The 21,407-nt window shown below is 33.9% G+C and overlaps 1 protein-coding gene across 1 annotated transcript; it reads right to left on the bottom strand.

The window, feature by feature from the left end:
- Window position 1: 1 nt before the first annotated feature.
- TrpA1 (Transient receptor potential cation channel A1) lies at window positions 2-20,517 on the bottom strand. The gene is made up of 19 exons (XM_088271871.1): window positions 20,354-20,517; window positions 18,136-18,292; window positions 16,644-16,734; window positions 16,077-16,272; window positions 14,810-15,106; window positions 14,242-14,481; window positions 13,639-13,746; window positions 12,573-12,751; window positions 11,773-12,052; window positions 10,776-10,945; window positions 10,548-10,692; window positions 9,490-9,591; window positions 7,242-7,464; window positions 6,806-7,011; window positions 6,095-6,283; window positions 3,988-4,260; window positions 3,566-3,725; window positions 325-452; window positions 2-213 (listed from the first exon to the last, which is right to left on the bottom strand). The coding sequence occupies exons 1-19, from the start codon at window positions 20,447-20,449 to the stop codon at window positions 58-60; spliced, it is 3,396 nt and encodes a 1,131-aa protein (XP_088127997.1). The 5' UTR covers window positions 20,450-20,517; the 3' UTR covers window positions 2-57.
- Between the last annotated feature and the right edge of the window lie 890 nt (window positions 20,518-21,407).

The following is a 21,407-nucleotide window of genomic DNA, read 5'->3' as shown; positions in this document are numbered from 1 at the left end:
ATGTAAAAATAGTTGGTATGAAATGTAACATAAACTACATTAAAAAAATTAAGCAAGTCATTGATAAGGTGTTTTCAAAATGGATGAAGTGCTTCTCATTGTTTTTCGTAATCTGGGAATCTTCCAGCGATTTCGGGAGCCTATCACAGAACTCTTGGAGTTGGGCGACACACCTTCATCCACGTCATCTGCTTCGGTTTTAATCTCCATTTTCTACAAAACAGTTAACATCCATTATACTTTAATAATTACAAGGATATTTATTATTCTTCTATTCAACATATTATTATTATTATTACATTTTATAAATAATCTATAATTTACCTGAATGATCAATCGCAGAAGTTGATGCTGTTGATCCAGAGAGTTAGATATTTCTTTCAGTCGTTGCTTATGTTTCTCTAATTCAGCACCAAGGTAGTCTTCTCCACTTTCCAGAACCATGTCTAATCCTGAAAATGTGATTCATGTGTAGTTTAACCTATTCCCTTCAGACCCCTTTAATACGAACTGCACTGATCTTCATTATCGAGGTCACATTCCTTATTAACTAAATAACCCCTTTCTACCCTTCTGCAGAACGATTCGAAGCTCAAAACGGGACAAATTAGGCAAGCTGTTAATATATTTATTGGGCTTGGAAAAAGAATAACGGTATAAGATGCATACGGCACATAAGCTCTGATGCCAAGATGATAATTACCTCATTAATTGATTCGGCAGTAACTTTGTGGTAAAATCTATCCATTTTTAATTAATGTTTTACTAAGTAAATACCACTATTTCTTAAAATCTACTGTGACACGTGTTTCTATGCATTCCGCATAATTTTTAAACACCGTATTATTACAGTAGATTATAAGAAATAGTGGTATTTACTAAGTAAGACATTAATTAAAAATGGATAGATTTTCACCACAAAGTGACTGCCGAATAAATTAATGAGAATTTTTAGTGTTAATTCATTAGGCCACATTGACCTTCTTTTTGTATTCTGCTCTTTTCTATTGATTCCAAACTGTCATGTGGTTTCGATGCATTCCGCATCCGCATTTACTGTGTTTGAAAATGATGCGGAATGCATCGAAACACGTGTCACAGTAGATTTTAAGAAATAGTGGTATTTACTAAGTAAAATATTAATTAAAAATGAAAATTACCACTACGAAAATGTAAGAAATATAAATTATAATTGTAATTACAACGAGTTAACATTCCAACGCGCAAATTCTATAGGATAAATAAAAGTTATGTATCATTGACAGTGAACATCCGAGTAGTTCGTAATATACATAGATTACTGTATACATAGATTGCTTACACATATAGATCTACATATCGCTCACTCCTTTCAAGAACGTCATAAATAAATAAAAACTTGATTTTTCAGGAGATCGTTTTTATTGTATTGGATCGTTTCAATGTACTAAAAATAAATATTAAGCCACTTATTGAACTTTTTACTGTGCAGCAGATGTTTTTAGGTAAAACCTGAAGGTTTTTTCTTCATTTGAAAAATGTTAAGTATGTTTATAATTTTTTTTGAACAATATAATTTTTTCAAAATGCAAAAACAAAAATTTCCTGACCTGTAGCGGGTAAATATTAAGTTAAAAATATACCTCTTTTGCTGGGACATAGTACATTTTCTGGGCATTCCAAAAACATGCACAACTGAAAATTGTCGATTTTTGATTTATGACGTTCTTGAAACGAGTGAGCGGTATGTATTACATCAGGTGACTATTTTTTCTATTCTTATTTCTAAGTTATATAAATAAATAAATGAGGTATGTATAACAAATTAAACATTAAGTATTTTCATTCATTCTTCAGGGTCATGCATTTGACAATATGATTTTTTTTAGAAGAACGCCTAACATCAACTATTAAAATATTATATGTAATATATAACAACACATGATGGTTGACTGATCCGTTGTCTACGGCAGTGTTCCGCAAACTCTTTCTATTCAAGGTACACCTACCGAATTAAGAAATTTCAGAGGTGCACATTTACCATACTATGGTAACATATCATGGAATTCACTAACCATTTAATAGATAATGATCACAAATTTAACCACAATAACGTAGAAATCCTAAAAATAATTAATACGAAAAGCCATAAACTGCAAAATTTTGAAACAACAGAAATTCATAAAGATATAAATAACAATAAACCCATAATTAATAATATGACAATAACTAAAGCCTCCCCCCTATTGTCAATGTTCCCACTGATAAGAAATAATAAAAAATCTAAATAAATAAATAAAAATAAGAAACAGCTACGACCCCCTCTTCAACCTTCAACGTCCCAAGGACCCAACTCTAAAATTTAGAATTAGCTTCACATACGGTGTTTGAAAATGATGCGGAATGCATTGAAACACGTGTCACAGTAGATTTAAAGCAAAACATTAATTAAAAAAGTAACATATTATGTTTAATGCGAAATGTGCGCCTACTTTACTGAGGATAGGCAATCAAAATAATTTGGAGCAATTGTGTTATTTTCACGAAACTAGGCGTTTTTTTCCGCGGCACAAAAACTAATCACCACGGTTTACCAGTGTGCCGCGGCACACACTTTACGGAACACTAACTAGTCTACGGCATGCAAAGGATAATTATAAGTATACTATAGCAAATAAAAATTGTTACAAAAAGGATTTTATGAAACAAAACCATCGCGTGAACCAGAATTTCCCTTTGAATACAATCAATCTGTATCCAGAGTATATCACTCGCGCACATCGGTCTCTACACATGCGGGAGCGGGAATGGATAGTATTAAAACTTACGTTCAAGGAAAGATTTATCCTGGATCCTCATATCTCAGATCTCTGAGTAAGATCTAGATGTACGATCAGAGCTCCACTCTGAAGGCTTAGATCTCAAGCTTGTCTGAAGCTTACAACTCAGCTACGCTCAGGGCTGGTCGTGTGCTCATGCTCAATTTTAAAAATGTATTTTGGAAATTTTTCGTTTTTGTTTTTGAGAACGTATTTGGATTTTTTTTTTTTAATTATTTTTATACTCTTTACCTTTGAATAACTCTTTTCTTTTCAAAACCATTTAATCGTTTCAAAGAAACACTTATTTTGTTTAATGCAAAAACCAAAGTTTAAAAAAAAATCATTTACCTAAAATGTTACATGGATTTAGAAAAAAAATAATGTTGTGACAACGAATAAATTAAACAGCGACATCTAGAGTATGTTATTATAGAGAGTGTGTACTGCACTTTTAACCCTGCGCTATTCCGTCTTTAAGGCCAAGAATTCGATAAGTCACAATTTAATTTTCTATTAACCCAGGTAACATTTTACGTAATTGATTTTTGTCTTGGATGAAAGTAAAAGAAAATCAAATAAATGTATCAAAATCTTATGTAATTTTTTTGCATAAAATGAAGTTAAAAAAACCCGATCTTTATATGTGTACATCGTGTACGACTACCAAATTAATGCAATGTATTTAAACGTGGGTATTAGCATTATTTTCATGCATTCATCTGTCTTGGAGGGGGGGGGGAGTAAAATAAATAAAAAACTATTACCATCTTCTGTGAAAGGATTACATAGCCATTTGCGTAAAATGAAGTCCAAAAATCCAACTTTACATTTTTTCTCATTCGGATATTCAATTAACTCACTTTTGTCCACCTTAACCAAAATCATTTTTGGCAGCTTACGTTCGAGCTCAGTATGAAGAACCACCTGAAAAGAATTATTTTAGTAAAACGACAGATGTACTTTTTCTTTTTATATTGATATGGAGATTCATAAAATACATCTAGAATTTGATTGTACTTCTAACAGAGAATAAGAGTGCATGCCTAGTACGGAAATAAACGATTTGTACAAGGATAACACTTGACTGAATATTCTCCTCTGAAGTGTAGCTATATAGCCTGGTTGTATTACTATTGGACTGTTTAATTTTGTACTTTTCAAAAAATCTATATGAGAATGGCATTACCTGCATCGCTAATCTCTTCAACTGAGCATTCCGCCGTACACTTTCGATATCTCCAACAGCCAAGCCAATGAGCAGATTCATTAGGAGAATGGGCATTAGGACCATGAAGACGCCCAGAATGAGGAAGGTCGGCAGAGGGTAGGGAAGGGAGCGAACTTCGCCAGACGTGAAGTACGGTTGGACATAAGTCCCAACAAAATCTATTTCACCCAACATCATAGCGAATGTCCGCATCAGGGATATTGGGATAGAGCTGAATGACAAATGTTCTCCCTGGAATGCACAAAACATGAACATAAAATGGAAATTAAAATAGTTCAAATCTGATCTAAATCAGATGCATATATTATCCTCCTCCTTAATATACCAGGCAGCATATGGCAGACAACATCCGGGTGTCTGGAAAGTTCTGTTTTCTATACCCTATTCGGTACCCCGAACAAAGGCGAAGGCTCCATTCCCGCGCTACTGGAACAGCTCTTGCACTCCTTCAATTTCAGTCAGTACGTTGCAAAGCTAGAATATTCACCTTGAGAATGCGAATGCCACGTCTTCATGTCCCTGAGAATCCGCTCAAGCACTTATAACTTGTCACCCACCTTTTGGGTAAATTCAGCGTCGGTTTTCATTGTCGATATTGATTCTATATTTTTGATGATATCCACATTTCGAATCTCGATTTTGTGTGAAATTAGGTAAGCTAAGTATGTATGTAAGAGTTTAGGAGACCGCGTCATTAATTAATATATTATTACATGGTAAGCAATGTATAGCGTTTAAATACTTGTGTTAAATCAGGCACGGTATTGAGTCAAAGGTAACATCCTAATGAGATGGGTTTATTTGAATTGTAAAGCAGATTCTGATTGTAGATTGACTCAGTTTGGCTAGTGTGTATTAGTATTTACTTCAGTATTACATCATGTAAGAAGTTAAGTGATCTTGGAGACTCACTCAAAGGTTTAGAGATAATAAACGAGTTTCAGTTCCTTCTTGAAGGAACTTGCGAATGACAGATTAGACGTCATATTACCATCGCTAAAAGTGCCATGTGTAAGCTAGACAAAATTTGGAAAGACCGGGGTGTGAGTAACAACACCAAGATAAAGCTTGTCAGGAGTTCGGTCCAATCCATTTTTCTCTATGCTGCTGAAACATGGACCATCAAAACAGCAGAAAGGAGAAAAAATGACGCTTTCGAAATGTGGCGTTGGAAGTGGATGCTCCGAATTCCATGGATAGCTAAGATAAGCTAGACGCACGAGTCCATTAGTCAGCAGCAGGCACCTCGGTGGTTGGAGCGCTACGTGCAGCGCAGTCAAGGGATAATTGGAGAAGAGTCATTGCTTCCACAAGGGTCACAACCCTCAGGAATGAGGGATAAGACAGGAAAGAATTACATCATTAGAAGTCGTAAGAACATTAAATAACTTTGACGGTATTAATGCGAGACGACCTTAGAGCAATATTCGGTAAACTCTTGCGTTAAAAGAACCAAAAAACCACATTGCCACGATCGACGTTTCTTTTTACAGTAAAATTTCTTTAGTTTAAAACTATAGGTAGATGCACTGTTTTTTATTTTTATAAATATTACTTAATGTTTTATCTTAATTAAACTATAGGTACATTATATCAAACTTTATGGCATATTTAATAATTATATTATTTATTGATAAATAAAAAATTGTAACTAAGGTGTCCATCAAATTAAATATTGACAAAAATGACAAACACTGTACACAAATGTGAACTATGAACTATGACTTTGTTTTTTTAGAGGGTTAGTTAGAGAGAAAGTTAGAGGGGTCTTATAAGGGTCTTTCATAAAAAGGAAAAAAAACTAGCGTTAGCTGATCATATGATCCAGGAATAGTATTCCAGGTGTTGAAATCATCGTGCGTTTCTCTTTCAAAGCAAAACACCAATATTTCCAAATCAGTATAGGGTGTCAGTCACGTGCATTTGTGTCTAAGCCGCACTAGATAAAGGGACTAACCGACGACAAGTGGATATAGCAAACGAACAGCGATAGAAATCCAATGTTTTATGTAAACCTAGGGGTTATTATTCATCTCTTACCTACACATTTTCATTCATCTCTTACCTTTGACATCAAAATGTAGAATGCGAGTCCGAATGCGATGATTAGGATAGAAAACACCATCAAAACTTTAATAAGGGTTTGAAGTATTTCCAAGAACATGACAACGTATATTCCAATGCGGTCAAAATGTTGCAGTAGTAGAAGCAACTGGAACCAGCTCAAGAATACCGTAAGCGATGCAGCCGAGTACTAAAACAAAGAAATGTATTGCGATCATAAATCGATTTTATCAAAGCTGGTCATATTTACTAATACAGTGTGTTATGAAATTTACCGTTAGGAGAAAATGTAATAATACAAAGTACGAAAAAAATTGACGATATTGACGAAATGTTAAATTGATCGTTAAATATATGAAGGCAAGGTAAACACTTTTGCACTTCAGGTACCAATCCTGGGCAATATTAAATGAATATTACAGTAAAAAAAACACCCTGGGAATCGGAGCTCCAGCATGTTAGCCAACCACGTTGACTACTGTACTATGGAGGCTGGAAATATATAAAAATAATATGAAGAATTCCTTTACAAGTGGAGTATATTGATCTGAAACTTCTCTTATAAGGGGTACTCCATAATGACCACCCAACACGTTCAACTGCTAGCCAGCTTGATCATAAGTAGATGTGTGTTGTATGCAATATACATATCTTTACCCAAACGCAGCAATATCGGTCAGATACATTTATGGACAAATTAAATTTTCTTTACCTGAATGTCATGAAAATATTCCGTTCCTATTGGAGATATCATGATCATGGAACAAACATGGAGAAGCCATGCCACCAAGTTGGTTGGATCGAATATGTATCTAAACTTCTGTTGGGAAATATTGTACACTTCTCTGATGGTGCAGACCACATTGTAGATTATAATTCCCATCGCGCTTACGTACATAATGGCTGGTGTCTTTATTCCTGAAACCGCGAAAATAATATTTGAGTCGACAATTATTTAATTTAATTGGAAAACAGGCAACATAATGTAGATAAATTTTACTTTACATACTTCGACATTTTGAAATAGGTTTTCTAAATCGCTAAGGAAAATGTTCATGGAGAAATGTTGATTTTAATTTTAAAAAATGTATTCTTACCTTCGATATATTTATCATCGGTGCTCCTTTTTATTAGATTAATAAAATCACCATACTTTGAAAGAATTTTTCCATGGGACCTCGTTTGGTTTCCAAGATCAGCATAAAAGTTCATTAAAGACGACGAAAATATTGTTACAAAGGTTAGAAAAAAACAATAAAAAATCAACGTAGCAAGATGAAAATACTTTCCATAAGAATTCCATTTCATTTCTAGATATTTCTGACTCAACGGGTGTGCAAGAAGTTCCACTCTCCCATGAGATACCATGGCCTGAAATCATATTCTCCTGATAATAAAGAACGTTAACATGTATATCCAGTAAACACACATACATATATGGCTCACTCTTTTCAACAACGTCATATATCAAAAAACTTGATTTTTCAGGAGATTGTTTTTGACGTTTAAGAATATTATAAAATGTGTTAAAAATAAATATCAAGCCACTTGTTGATTTTTTTACTGTGCTACAGATCTTTTAGGGTAAAACCTGAATGTTTTTTCTCCATTTGAAAAATATTTAGTATATTTAAAAAATAATAAAACAATACCTTTTCTTCAAAATGCAAAAACAACACTTTTTGCCCTGAAGCGGGTAAATATTAAGTTAAAAATATGCCGCTTTGCTGGAATATAGTACATTTTCTGGGCATTCCAAAACGTATACAACTGAAAATTGACGATTTTTGATATATGGCGTTGTTGAAAGAAGTGAGCGATATGTATAACTCATACGATGTGGGCGAAAGTCAAAAGATAAAACAGGATAGAAAATTATGTGAAACAAAATAATTTACAATACAATGAGAATATTTTAATGTTTTTACAAAGAATTACGATTATCTTGATACTGGTAAACAATAACACTAAAAACACCTTTTACTTAGATCATCACATAATTGGAATCGGATTGTGGTCCCGTGGTTAGTGGCTCGGACTCTCGATCAGAGTTTATGGGTTCGAACTCACTCTACTACAAATTAATACTTATTTTTAATAAGGAGATGCTTACAAAAATAAAGAAGGAAGTTGAAATATTTGCGTATATAACAAGAACACAAATATATATATATATATATATATATATATATATATATATATATATATATATATATATATATATATATATATATATATATATATAAATACATATATATATATATATATATATATATATATATATATATATATATATATATATATATATATATATATATATATATATATATATATATATATATATGTATTTATATATATATATATATATATATATATATATATATATATATATATATATATATATATATATATATATATATATATATATATATATATATATATATATATATACATATATATATTTATATGTATATACATATGTTCAGCAGTAACAGGACGAGATTTTCTAAAAAGCTTTGTAACTATTGATGTACCTAGTGTAAGTACCAACCTACTAGAATTACATATGTATGTAGTTTTTAATGTACTAAGTTAACAGAGGGTCGTTCAAAAGCAGAGGAATATGCACAATTTGATGCGGATAAGGGTTATAAATAGAAAATATTTCATTAATATTTCTGAATTACGAATTGCGTGGCATGTTTAAAATGTTTGTGTTCATTAAAAAAAAAACAGTTTATTCTGGCCCTCTTGAAAATCAAACCCGGGACCTCCTGCACGGCAACCAAACACGCTTACTACTGCACTCAGTGGTATCATCACATAATTGGACTGCTCTACAGGCGTGTTTTTTATTTAGGATAATGGTTAAGTGTGAGGTCATGAATTGAATCTTCAATTCAACACCTTACACTTGTCATAAAGCAGAAGATACAAGACAAAATTGTTAAATAATTACGAAGTTTTACGAATATAGCCTTTACAGAAAAGAAACATTCTTGTTGCTTCGATTTATTATTTAATTTTTAATTTTTTGGGGTAAAAAGGAATATAATATATTTAAAACGGTTGATATTCGTAAAACTTGAATGTGATGTAAACATTAGATTAGGTACCACAGAATTTCTAATATTGAAAATCCAATAAGTAGCTAATGAACGTATTATTTTTGGTTAACTTGTTTCTAGAGAATATATATAGTTAATTAACTAATTTAGTTATAATATTATGTATACAATTTTACGTAACCAAAACTTTGCATGATAATATGAGGAAGAAAAGACATGGTGCTAATAAAACATCACCGGCATATTTTCAGCGATAAAGAAATGTAAAAAAATACACAACATTAAATATTTACATCTGACTGATTCATAAATTATATATCTGACTTACATTGGCAACACACAGTGGTGGAACCTTTCGTCTGGGATCGTCGATCGCGAAAGAAGATTTTTCTGCATTGGTTTTGTCGTAGTAATTGAATTTGTACTTTATCTATTGTTTAAAAAATAAAACCTTCTTAATAAATGCATGAGGATGGTAAAACTTACATTTAATGCGGGCAAAGGGAACTGCGAGAAGCCTTCCGAAGAAGAGACTACAGGACACAGCAAACAACTGAAGCTGTATTTGATCTATATTAAAAATATAAATGTACATTATTGCAAACAAGCTCCGACTAATGTCACTATCGGAATCTAGCCACGACACATGGCTCCGAGATATAAGGGTAGCCACAATTGCAAAAAGGCAAATTCATGTGACCGCCTCGAGTTTCGGAAAAAAAAGCAATACTGGAAAAGTTTAAATGGATCGATTCCATTAAAAACCCAATAGGTTGAATTCGATACAAAGGTCAATATCTAGTTACTAATTTTAAAAATACGTATGTATGGTTATTAATGGATATAAATATAAACGCTTCAATATCGAAGAAAAATTGGAAACTATTTCAGTTTACCTTCCCGATGATAACTTTTTTAGAAATGCTTCCTTTCCATTGGTTTAACAAAATTTTATAAGGGAGTGATCTAAATTGAGAACGAGTCCAGGAGCTAACTGGGGAGAATAAAATACTTATAACAAATCGTGTTATTTTATTTTAAGAAAGATATTTAGATTCGACTTTTTTATATTTGATTTGAAATATTTTATTGGATTAAACTCACATTATTTTCTTAGTATTCAAAATTTTAAATCGTAATTTTGTGAAAAATTAATTTGAATTTGAGAAACCTGAGATGGTTATAATATTTAACCATAGAGTTCTGGTTTCGATCAAAGAGTTATATTTTCGAGGTAGATGTAATTTGAAAGTCGCGGTTGCATATCTGATTCTTGCAGAAATCTCAATTATTCAAAATAAAATATTTTTCTTAGACACTGACGAGAAAACTTATAAATTATTATCATTAATTATATTTTTTTTACAGATTAAAAAAAAAACTTACATAAAATGATTTAGAATCCTTCTTGCAGTTAGCTTTCGTAATGCATTTATCTTGAACTGCTTCGAATACCCGAGGCATAAACGCAATCAGTGCTAAAGTAACGCATGGGTGTTTGTCGGATCTTAGCACCATCACTTCATTCGCTCTAAAGGATAAAACAAAATATACGGTATTAATATACAAACACAATACACCGCCTACAATTATACCGGTGAATAAATCTCTTACCTCGCTTCATGTGTGACCATCGCAAGAGCAGATTCGGGGAATTTAAAGTATATAGCATAATCAATCGCACTCATATCCATCGCGTTGTATGTTAGTTTACATCCCATGCTCAGTAATAATGTTATCGCTTTTGGTTGGTTTTCCATCGTAGCTAGGTGAAGAGCAGTGTTCTAGAAATCAAAGCATTTTTTATTTATTTGGAAATTTTACATACCAGGTATTTGTAACATTTCATTTACAAATTTTCACATATGTCATTTAATATAAATACCTGGAAGAGGGACGGAAGGGAGGAAAAGGGGAAAAGGGAAAGATCAAAGCTCAAGTCCAAGACAAATTATGTGAAAATTAGAACACACCACAAGTTACCCACTTAAGAACCCAATTATGTACAGACTTTTAGTTGTTTTTTTGAAATTGAATGGAATAAATTTATGTTTTGAATATTGAAATCATTAACTTTGTGGATCATATTGATATATTATTTCGAGAAATAAAAATTCTTTGTGTTTTGATCCACTCACTATGTGAGTGGATCAAAACACAAAGTATTTTTATTTCTCGAAATAATATATCAATATGATCCACAAAGTTAATGTTTTCAATATTCAAAACATAATATTGGCGAGTACGGCCAGCAAAGCAAAAATGTATAAGAAACAGACAGTGAAATACAGATTGGTGTGTCTAAATATATATTTTTTAAATAAATGTCTTAAACATAAAGTGATTCCGAAGTTCATTAATTCTAAATTTAATAAAAAATTCATTTCTGATAATAAATTGTTGATAAAAACAAAAATGTGGCTGTTGAAAATGTGAATGGATCAAAACACAAAGTATTTTTATTTCTCGAAATAATATATGAATAAATTTATAGTTTAATAATAGGTCTATCATGTTTTATAATTAAGAACAATATTCAATTAACTTGACATTGGCAAAAGCAATGTATTTCATGTGCAACGCCATTCTATATTTTAAAAAAAATACCCACCCCGTCCTTGTCCAGCTGGTCGAGCAGGTGCGAGTGCACCGAGTGCAGCAGCTCGATGGTGTGCGTGTAGCCGGACATGGCAGCCAGGTGCAGCGGGTTGCGGCCGTGGTGGTCCCGGTGCAGCAGGGCGCCACGACTCAGCAGAAGCTGGATGATGCGCGTGTGGCCCTGCTGCGCGGCGATGTGCAGCGGCGTCAGCCCGCCGCCGTCGCTCTCGTTGATGATGAACGCGCCCTTCAGTGAGTCCAGCAGCTGGCAGACCGTGTGGTAACGCCCGTACCTATTCACTCATAGAGTCAACATCGACCGACCGACCCGATCAATTACAAAGCTTTCGAGCCGCGAACCATTTAAGGTAACAAATATTCAATAACACAGTTGTGGAAGTCTTCACCAATTACAAGGCTTTCAAGCTGCGAACCTCTCATTTCGAGAGATTTAGCATACGCGAGACCATTTAAGGTAACAAATATTCAATAGCACAGTTGTGGAAGTCCTCACCAAAAAGTTACATTTCCAATATTACACAAAAAATCCTTTATGTGGGGACTTGACCGGAGTCATTTTGTCGTAACGTAACACGTTACGATGTGAGCATTCGTGTAGTCAGTACAGCAACCGATTTCGGATGCTCGCCGCAAATGTTACGTTACGACGAAAAGCTCCGGTCAGTCCCCACCTTTAAATGGAAATCTGTTATAAATACAAAACGAGTCTAATACAATTCTTTATGGTACTGGTTGGGTATGTTAAATTAGATATTCCTCCTCCAAGGATCCATAATATGTACATGTATTTACCTGGCAGCAAAATGCAATGGACTTTCATTGTTGTTATTTTTCAGATTAATACAGGCTCCCAATTGGATCAGGTTTTCCAAGGAACGGATTTGTCCCTCTCTGCTAGCGTAGTGCAATGGGGAACATCCCATGTTGTCTTTTTCATTAAGTAATTGATGCATGTTCTTATCTGCTTCGTGCTGGAATAAAATAAAACTTTTCTGAAATCGCGTAACAAAATTGTATTATTATACTCAGGAGACACTCTCTTATATAACGAAAAAGGCTGGATAACGAAAAGGTCGGTCAAAGAAAGGTACTGAAAAACACATTTAAAAAGAGATGTCGTTTATAAAACCAAATAAAATAAAACTTTAAATGTGCTCCTGATAAAAGAATTAAATCCATACTGATAATACTTTTTTTTGTTATGACTTTTTAAATGAGGAAGTGACAAGGCCCCACCCCGTATATTATTACATTTTAAAGATGTTTTAATGGACTTGGACCAGTATAACTCTAATGCAAATGTGTAAGAAATACAACATAATACAAATATTGTGTAATATTAAATGTAAACAATATTGCGCTCTATTGCACAAATATATTTTTTAAATATTTGTTATATACAACTTGTACCGAAAAATTATAAATAAAGTTAGATTGACAATAGTAAAAGCTAATCAAATTATTCCACATACATGTCATAAATACTTTGTTGTATACTCGTATTAAGAGTGAAAAGAGAAGATAGCGTGTGTGTGTGTGTGTGTGTGTGTGTGTGTGTGTGTGTGTGTGTGTGTGTGTGTGTGTGTGTGTGTGTGTGTGTGTGTGTGTGTGTGTGTGTGTGTTTGTGTGCGTGTGCGTGTGCGAGGGTAGTAGTAAAAGGGGAAGGGTTTGGTATAAAATGGAATATACAGGAAGGAAAAGGAGAGGAACTTACAGTGTCCTTTTTAGTAGATTGACGTAAATATCAACGTCTGAATTCTACCAGCAAAATGTTACTAGGATTTAAGGAATATTTAGTAGTGGGCTTTTGACTATTGGACCCTTATAATTAATGAATGGTAGACCATTATAAAATTACCTTGTACAAATTGGAAAAATCTTCTAACCGCCCTCCGTTGAGGACCACCAAGTGCAGTACATTCCTGTTATTCATGTCCTTTAGATTAATATTAGCATTGAGACGAATCTGCAAACATTTTACAATCTTTTAATATTACGAAACATTTTTCATTTTCTTGTCTATAGAGCTGTTTGCGTGCCTTTCTCAAATACGTATTGCTGCACATTAGCAGCTGCACAGTAAAATAATGTAGTCCAGTAGTATTGTTGTGACGTCAGAAAGCGCCAATTGTAAATTGTGATATGCACATGCACACTCCTTGTCTCGCGAAAAATTAGGACATATTATGAGCACTAAGGCATTCCGCCAAAAAAGCAAGTTGTAAACTTTTTTATAGGATTTGCAGTATGTTAGCCGTGGCCGATTAATAAGAAAATATATTGAGTTGTTCAAAAAGTTTTACGCTTTTGTTTTTGTGATGAGAAAACTCTGTCACCCTTCGGATTATTTCACTAATGGCCTCCGAGTTGTATTCACTTCTCCTGGTGTCTCAAGATACAAAATGGAGACCCCTAAAAATGGCTGGGTAAAGGCTGCTATTAAAGTAATATTGGTACCAACCAGAGTATGAACGGTTTTCCAGCCTCCCCTGGAAGCTGCCAGGAGAAGTGGAGACCTCAGCTCTTTGTCCAAAGGGTTGACATCGGACCCCTCTTGTATGAGGTATTCGACAATGGCAGGGTGGTCGAACATGGCGGCGCAATGCAACGGCGTCATCTTCTGTACATCACACGACATCAGGCAAGATGCCTTCTCGGTTGGCTGCATGCCAAACATCAGTTTTATTATGTCTATTGCACCCTGGAAACCAATACTGCTATTTACCTTCATCTTTACGACGGATATTATAAGCACAAATACCATTGTACAATACTCCTTTTTGATTTTGTACCCAAGAATATGTTAATCTCATACAAAACATATTATCATAAAGCATTTTTTCTATCTACATCAGTGAGTTATTTATTACAAGTGAAAGTATCGGTCACTGGAAATAAAGCGTGTCTTTGATACCAAATTTGAGAAGAAAAAAAAAGATCAGCGAGGATATTAGCCGATTGAGTCAATTAGTAGAAAATGGGTACAATATTTTAGCAGCGTCAAGCGATAATGAGAATCCCAAGTTTACCTGAGAACAAGCCAAGTGCACGGGGGTAGACAGATCATGTTGCTGCGTTGATATCTTCGCTCCTGACTTGATGCAAAGCTCGACAGCCTTAATGTCCCCTCCGTGGACAGCGGAGTGCAGAGGCACATTCCCCTCGGAGTCGTAAAAAGAAATCATCTCCTCCCTACTGCAGCCCTTTGACTCTCCCCACTGTAAGAACACCTCCATGGTCTTGGACGAAGCGTTCTTGGCCGCTTCGTGGATGGGATAGTACCCGTTGTTGCACGGGCGTCGTGGACAAGCTCCGAACTCGGTTATCTAAATCGAGGAAAGCAAAAAATAATAGGCCAGGTTGGTCCAAGAGGCCATTTACTAATGAGCAGTAGAAGAGGTCCGCAACCAACGTTTCCAGATTTAACTATACATATATTACTTAAATTCATATACAAAATTTACCTTTAGTTTACATTGAATATAACTAAACTGTTTTACACATTTGTGGAGGTCCTCATTAAAAAGTTACATTTCTTCAAATGCATATCTGTTCTTTTTAGTGTATTCTACCGAAATCTTAATTAAAGTTGCGACAAAACGTGACTAATCCTATGTTAAACCAATATGAAAACACGAAATCGCACCAAAACGTAAAAGTTTACAAGCTAGAATCCCTGATTACTAAAAATCATTTATAATGGAAATGTCAAATATTTGGGAATTAAATATTTCAATAAACTCGCCAAAGAAAATTAAAAAATAGAAGATATAAAAATTCTTAAGAAAAAAATTAACGCCCATTACATATAAATCTTGAAAAAAAAAGACTATTATACTATTAATTTTATAAAACATTAAGCCTTGAGTGTAAGTCCCTCTCCAAGCACAAGAGCTCAGTCTCTTTTATGGAGAGGCACAGCGAATCTAAAACTATAAGTTTGTCATATGTATAAATGTTTGGAAATTGCATTATGTTGTACTTAAAAATGTAACTAAGATTATATAAAAAAATAAAATAAAAAAAATAAAAATGGATATATAACCTTTTGGCGAGGACCTCCACACTTATACCTATTTATTTGCAATAAATAAACAACCTGAATTTATCGGATTTTCATCCATTTGGAACGTAATTTATTATTAAGTAATTATCATGCCTATCTTATATGGAGAGTAGCATTAATTGCAATAATTTAATAAGAATAAAATATTTATTGGTATCCGGTGTCCGGCCGGATAGTTACCGGATACCCGTTTCAGCTCTAGTTAATATCGATAGGTAGTTAAAAGTTACCAAGATTCTAGCGCATTCCTCATGATCGTAGATAGCAGCGAGATGCAAAGCGGACCTCCCGTGCTCCCCGCCTTGTTGGATGTCGATGACGTGGCGGTGTTCGCTCATCGCTCGCAGGATCAAGGGTTTGTTTAGCTCCGTGGCGAGATGGACTGCTGCCTGCTTTTTCTCGTTCAAGATGTTGGTGTTGACCGGCCTTAAGTAACAAAACAGAGAAATAACTTCTTCACCTGACCAATAGATGTCTCAAGAGAAATTCTAGTGATTCAAGTACAATGTTTCGAATTGGATCATATATATAGAGCTTCTAAGAATTTAAGTAGTATGGTTGTCAATCATGGGTAGAATTTAAAAATGTTACACGTGTGTAAAGTGATCACTTAAATCAGTCTATAACGGTCGTAAGCCCCGTTAATGCCCAGACTTCCATATTCTTATTCATCTATATTGAGATGTCAAAAAATGATATGAAAAAATAGTTGTTTTATTTTTATGTAGAATTCAGTTACACCAACAAATGTCAGGAAAAAATTAATTAAATGCATAATTTAGCTTAAAAATACTTACACTTGCAACAAATAATTAATGACTTCCAAGGCATCGTTTTCAACAGCTATGTGCAATGGTGTATTGCCGGAATTGTCCTGTATATTTAGATCTGCAACAAAATGTAGTCATGTAAACAACACACACATAAATATGTGTTCTGTTCAACTTCAGGTAGTATACAAATCGCTCACTCCTTTCAAGAACGCCATAAATCATAAAACTTGATTTTTTCAGGACAACGTTTTTTAAGTTTAAAAATATAATAAAATGTATTAAAAATAAATATCAAGCCACGTACTGAACTTTTTACTGTGCAACAGATCTTTTTAGGTAAAACCTGAAGGTTTTTTTCTTCATTTGAAAAATGTTTAGTATTTAAAAAAAATAATTAAACAATAATTTTTCTTCAAAATGCAAAAATAACACTTTCTGAAAAGAAGGGTTCTACTGCAGCAGATGTAATATACTTTTTTTTTTTAATTGGAGTGATGTGTGGCTTTTTCCTGTGCATATTTTTAACAGTTTGTGAAATTTTAATTTTTAATATCTGAGTTTCTAATAAATAGTTAAAGTTCTGTTTTCTTAGTGTTTGGTTGAGAGAGTTCAAAACGTTGATATTTTAAGACGCATGAGAAAAGAGTGATAAGTTATAGACGCAAGAAAAGAGTGATAAGTTACAATGAAAAGGATATACGATGATAATATTATATACCACGTACAAATGAATGTTGTTGAATGACATTGTACATTCTACACAGCTCAATGTACACATTGCACTCAAAATCTGATTTTCACAGCTTCCTAAAATATCTCAAAATCTTTCCCGAACTTATGAAGATCAATGTGAAAAACATGCAAAAAAGCGATAAATTCTATTTTATACTTATTATGCCGCTTAACAAGACATCGCATATTTTATGGTACATATCATGAAAATTTATACTAATCTTTAGAAAATAGAATGAGGAGACTTATCATTCGCTTATACAGTGGAACGTTTCATAACGATCACCTCTCATAACGAGTAATTCGCATAACGAGCAAAAAAATCTGAAAAAGTTGCTCCCTTAACGAGCAAAATGTCAAATAACGAGCTATAGAGAAAGGGCAAGTCCCTTTTTCACGACATTCGTATGTGATCCAGGACTTCCGCGCCAGTCAAAACAATAAACGTTTCGCTTAACGAGTAAGATTCTGGGACGAATTATGCTCGTTATAAGAAGTTCCATTGTACATATACCTGGCACAAACTCCTAACCACAACACTGAAATGGAACAACAGCACAACGCAGTACGGTTGTCTAAACTTAAAACACAGTAAGGGACATTTTTTTGTAGTATGGCCTAAGTAGAATCTACTTATTCCAAAAGTGCAAAAAAACGTACTACAAAATAAGTGTCCCTTACTGTGTTTTGAGTTTGGTCAGCCGAGTACCGTACACAAAGATGCAGCACTTTAGATCACCATCAACATCATAATCTAAGATAACGTAAATTATGATAGACTGACCTCCGTCCGCAGAATGCACGAAGCACAGTATGGCGGGGCGGTCGCGGGCGGCCGCCAGGTGGGCCGCGCAGCGCCCGCGCGCGTCGCGCACCGCCAGCCGCTCGGGCCGGGCCACGTAGAGGGCGCGGAACTCGTCCACGTTCCCGCTCTCCGCTGCCTGAAACGTGCGCCCCCATCAACCATTCGTTAAGGCACAAGTCCGTACTTCTCAGGGCGCTTCTGCACTACACGGAGTTACTGTCCGGCAGTCCGGTAGACATGATTGGCTTGTGCACTTGTCCGTCTTTCTCCGGATCGGTGCGCGTGAACTCGATCACGCTAAACTGTCGTAGTCGCTTGCGCACTACACGGAATTTTACCGTGCAGTAGTCCGGTTTTTTTATTTTTTATTTTATATATTTTTTTTTGTATACATTTATTTAAATCACAATTTATACATATTTAGAACTTTTTTTGCAGAGACACACCAAACCACCTTGTGTGTCTTGTCGGTGGAGTTCTTTTTTAATACATTTTTTATTGTTTCTAACGATTTCAACCTAATATAGACACAAAAAAGAGAAAAAAAATTAGAATATAAACATTTTATAATTTTCATAAAATTAACTCTTGATTAAATAAAAGCGACTACGACAGTTTAGCGTGATCAAATTTTCCCGGTCAAGCGCATCGGTCCGAAGAAAGACTGCCATAAGCATAAGCCAATCCAAGCCGATGATCCGTTTTATCATGCTAACCGCACTGCCAGACGGTAAAATTCAGTGAAGTGCACAAGCGCTGTCCGTCAATTTTACTGTTTAAAAGCGACTACAACAGTTTAGCTTAATTTATGTCGAGCTGAGATGAAACTGATAATGATTTGGCTGGATGCCGGATAACTCGCGAGGATTGTTTTATTTCTTTGGAAATTTTACAGAACAGTTACATAAAAACATTTAGAAAAATGAGTAACAAAAAACAGGTATTTGTAACATTCCATTAAAAAAATTCACATATCGCCCACTTCAACTCCACTAGAACTTTAAAAATAAAAATAAAAACTTGATTTTTCAGGAGAAAGTTTTTAATGTTTAAAAATATAATACAATGTATTAAAAATAAGTATCAAGCCACTTTTTGAACTTTTTACTGTGCAACAGATCTTTCAAGGTAAAACCTAAAGGTTTTTTCTCCATTTGAAAAATATTCAGTATATTCATAAAAATAATTACACAATACCTTTTCATCAAAATGAAAAACAAACACTTTTTGCCCTGCAGTGGGTAAATATTAAGTTAAAAATATGCTGCTTTTGCTAAGATATAGTACATTTTCTTGACATTCTGAAAACATGCAAAACTGAAAATTGTCGATTTTTGATTAATGACGTTCTTGAAAGGAGTGAACGATATGTATGTCATTTAATATAAATACCTGGAAGAGGGACGGGAGGGAGGAAAAATCCCAAGTCTAAGACAAATTATGTTTAAATTGGAAAACACCACGATGTAAATATCGACATTTGATAAAGACAATTTTTTATTTATTTATTTTATTTTACTTTTAATAAGTACCTACTTAATTACTTTTTTCGATGTATTAATGCTTTCTTTATATTAAAAATCTGAAGTTACATAAGCATTTGATGAATTTTTATTTCCATGGATGTGGCACGCGACATATTATTATATTGAAAAAAAAATTGGCACTCAGTTTCGCCATCCCTGACATATCGCTCACTCCTTTCAAAAACGTCATAAATAAATAAAAAACGTCCATTTTCATCGTTGTGTATGTTTTCGGAATCCCCAGAAAATGTACTATATCCCAGCAAAAAAAGGCATATTTTTAATTTAACATTTACCAGCTACAGGACAGAAAGTGTTGTTTTTTGCATTTTGAAGAAGTGTTATTTTTTAATCATTTGTTTAAAATGAATTAGTTATTTTTCAAATGGAGAAAAAACCTTCAAGTTTAACCTTAAAAGATCTGTTACGCAGTAAAAAGTTCAATAAGTGGCTTGATATTTATTTTTAATAAATTGTATTATATTTTTAAACTTTAAAAACGTTCTCCTGAAAAATAAAGTTTTTTTTATTTATGATATTCTTAAAAGGAGTGAGCGATATATGATATACGATTGTAATCTAAATTTACGATTGTAATTAAGGTGTTAGCTACGGTAATTTTTTTTTGTTTGTATCAATAAGGACTAGGTGCGTAAAATATAAAAACTTACCCTTAGAATTCTGTATGGACTATCGGTAAGCAAACATACTTCTCCCACTTTCTTGGAATCAACCTTTTCAGGAGAAATTTGTAACATCGTCTGCATTTCTCCTCCTTCTACAATTCTCTCACTCACCGCTTTGCGAGCTGGCAAGCGAAAAATATTCTGAAACCACGGCTGCAAATGATAAATTCGAATCAAAATTCAAGAATTAAAAAAACAAATATGGTTTTTTTTTTAATTCTTGTATTTAAAAAAAAAACGAAACCAGACTCATGTGCATTTTCTCAATTGTCTCTAAAAAATTTTACCTCGGAACGAAATGTTCATATAAAAAAGAATATGCAATCAGCGTTCGCTTTTAGTTTTGGCCACGTGGGTGTTAAGCTTCGGTAATTTAGTAGTCATTTTAACCTTATGAGAGTAAAATAAAGTAGGCCGGTTTAATATATATTCTTGTATGCATTTTTCGTTGAAATTTTAACAGAATTTGTGAATACGGATACTAGTGCGACGTAGAAAACAAGACCCTACAAGGTGGTCTTGATGGTATTTGGTGGTTTGACTTTGTAAGGAATGAAGAGATAAGGCGTAGAACGCAGCAAATCTTGGTCACAACTGTCATCAAGAAAAGGCGATTCAGTTGGCTTGGCCATGTACTCCGCATGCCTCCTGAGAGCCGCCATCAAGCTTGCCTCTTTTACAAAGCATCTAGCTCGCGCCGCCCAGGACGACCACTGCTGACAATCCGTCGGCAGTTCTCGTCAGAGCCTCGGGACGCGGATCTAACATAAAAGCCTGGAGACAGTTTGTGGACTTCATATGCTCCACCTAGGGAGCGGATATGGTTTTTAAAAAAAACAAGGTGGTCAGAGAGTTGTATTTGATTTGATTGTTGTGATTTGAGAATATAATGTTGTTATCTTGACAAGTAATTATGCACAATTACGGTATCTGAAATATGATAAGCTAATGGGATTAACCATTATTTCCCAACGAGTAATAAACGTAATCAAATGATAATAAACCTTATTGATGGAATCATTGCCGGAGTTGAGATTAG

This window comes from Brachycentrus maculatus, unplaced genomic scaffold (assembly GCF_059751285.1).
Source record: "Brachycentrus maculatus isolate JH-2025_06_01 unplaced genomic scaffold, ASM5975128v1 h1tg000029l, whole genome shotgun sequence".
Lineage (NCBI taxonomy): Eukaryota > Metazoa > Arthropoda > Insecta > Trichoptera > Brachycentridae > Brachycentrus > Brachycentrus maculatus.
Note: the sequence above shows the minus strand (reverse complement) of the source record. Positions and strands in the feature narration are given on the sequence as shown.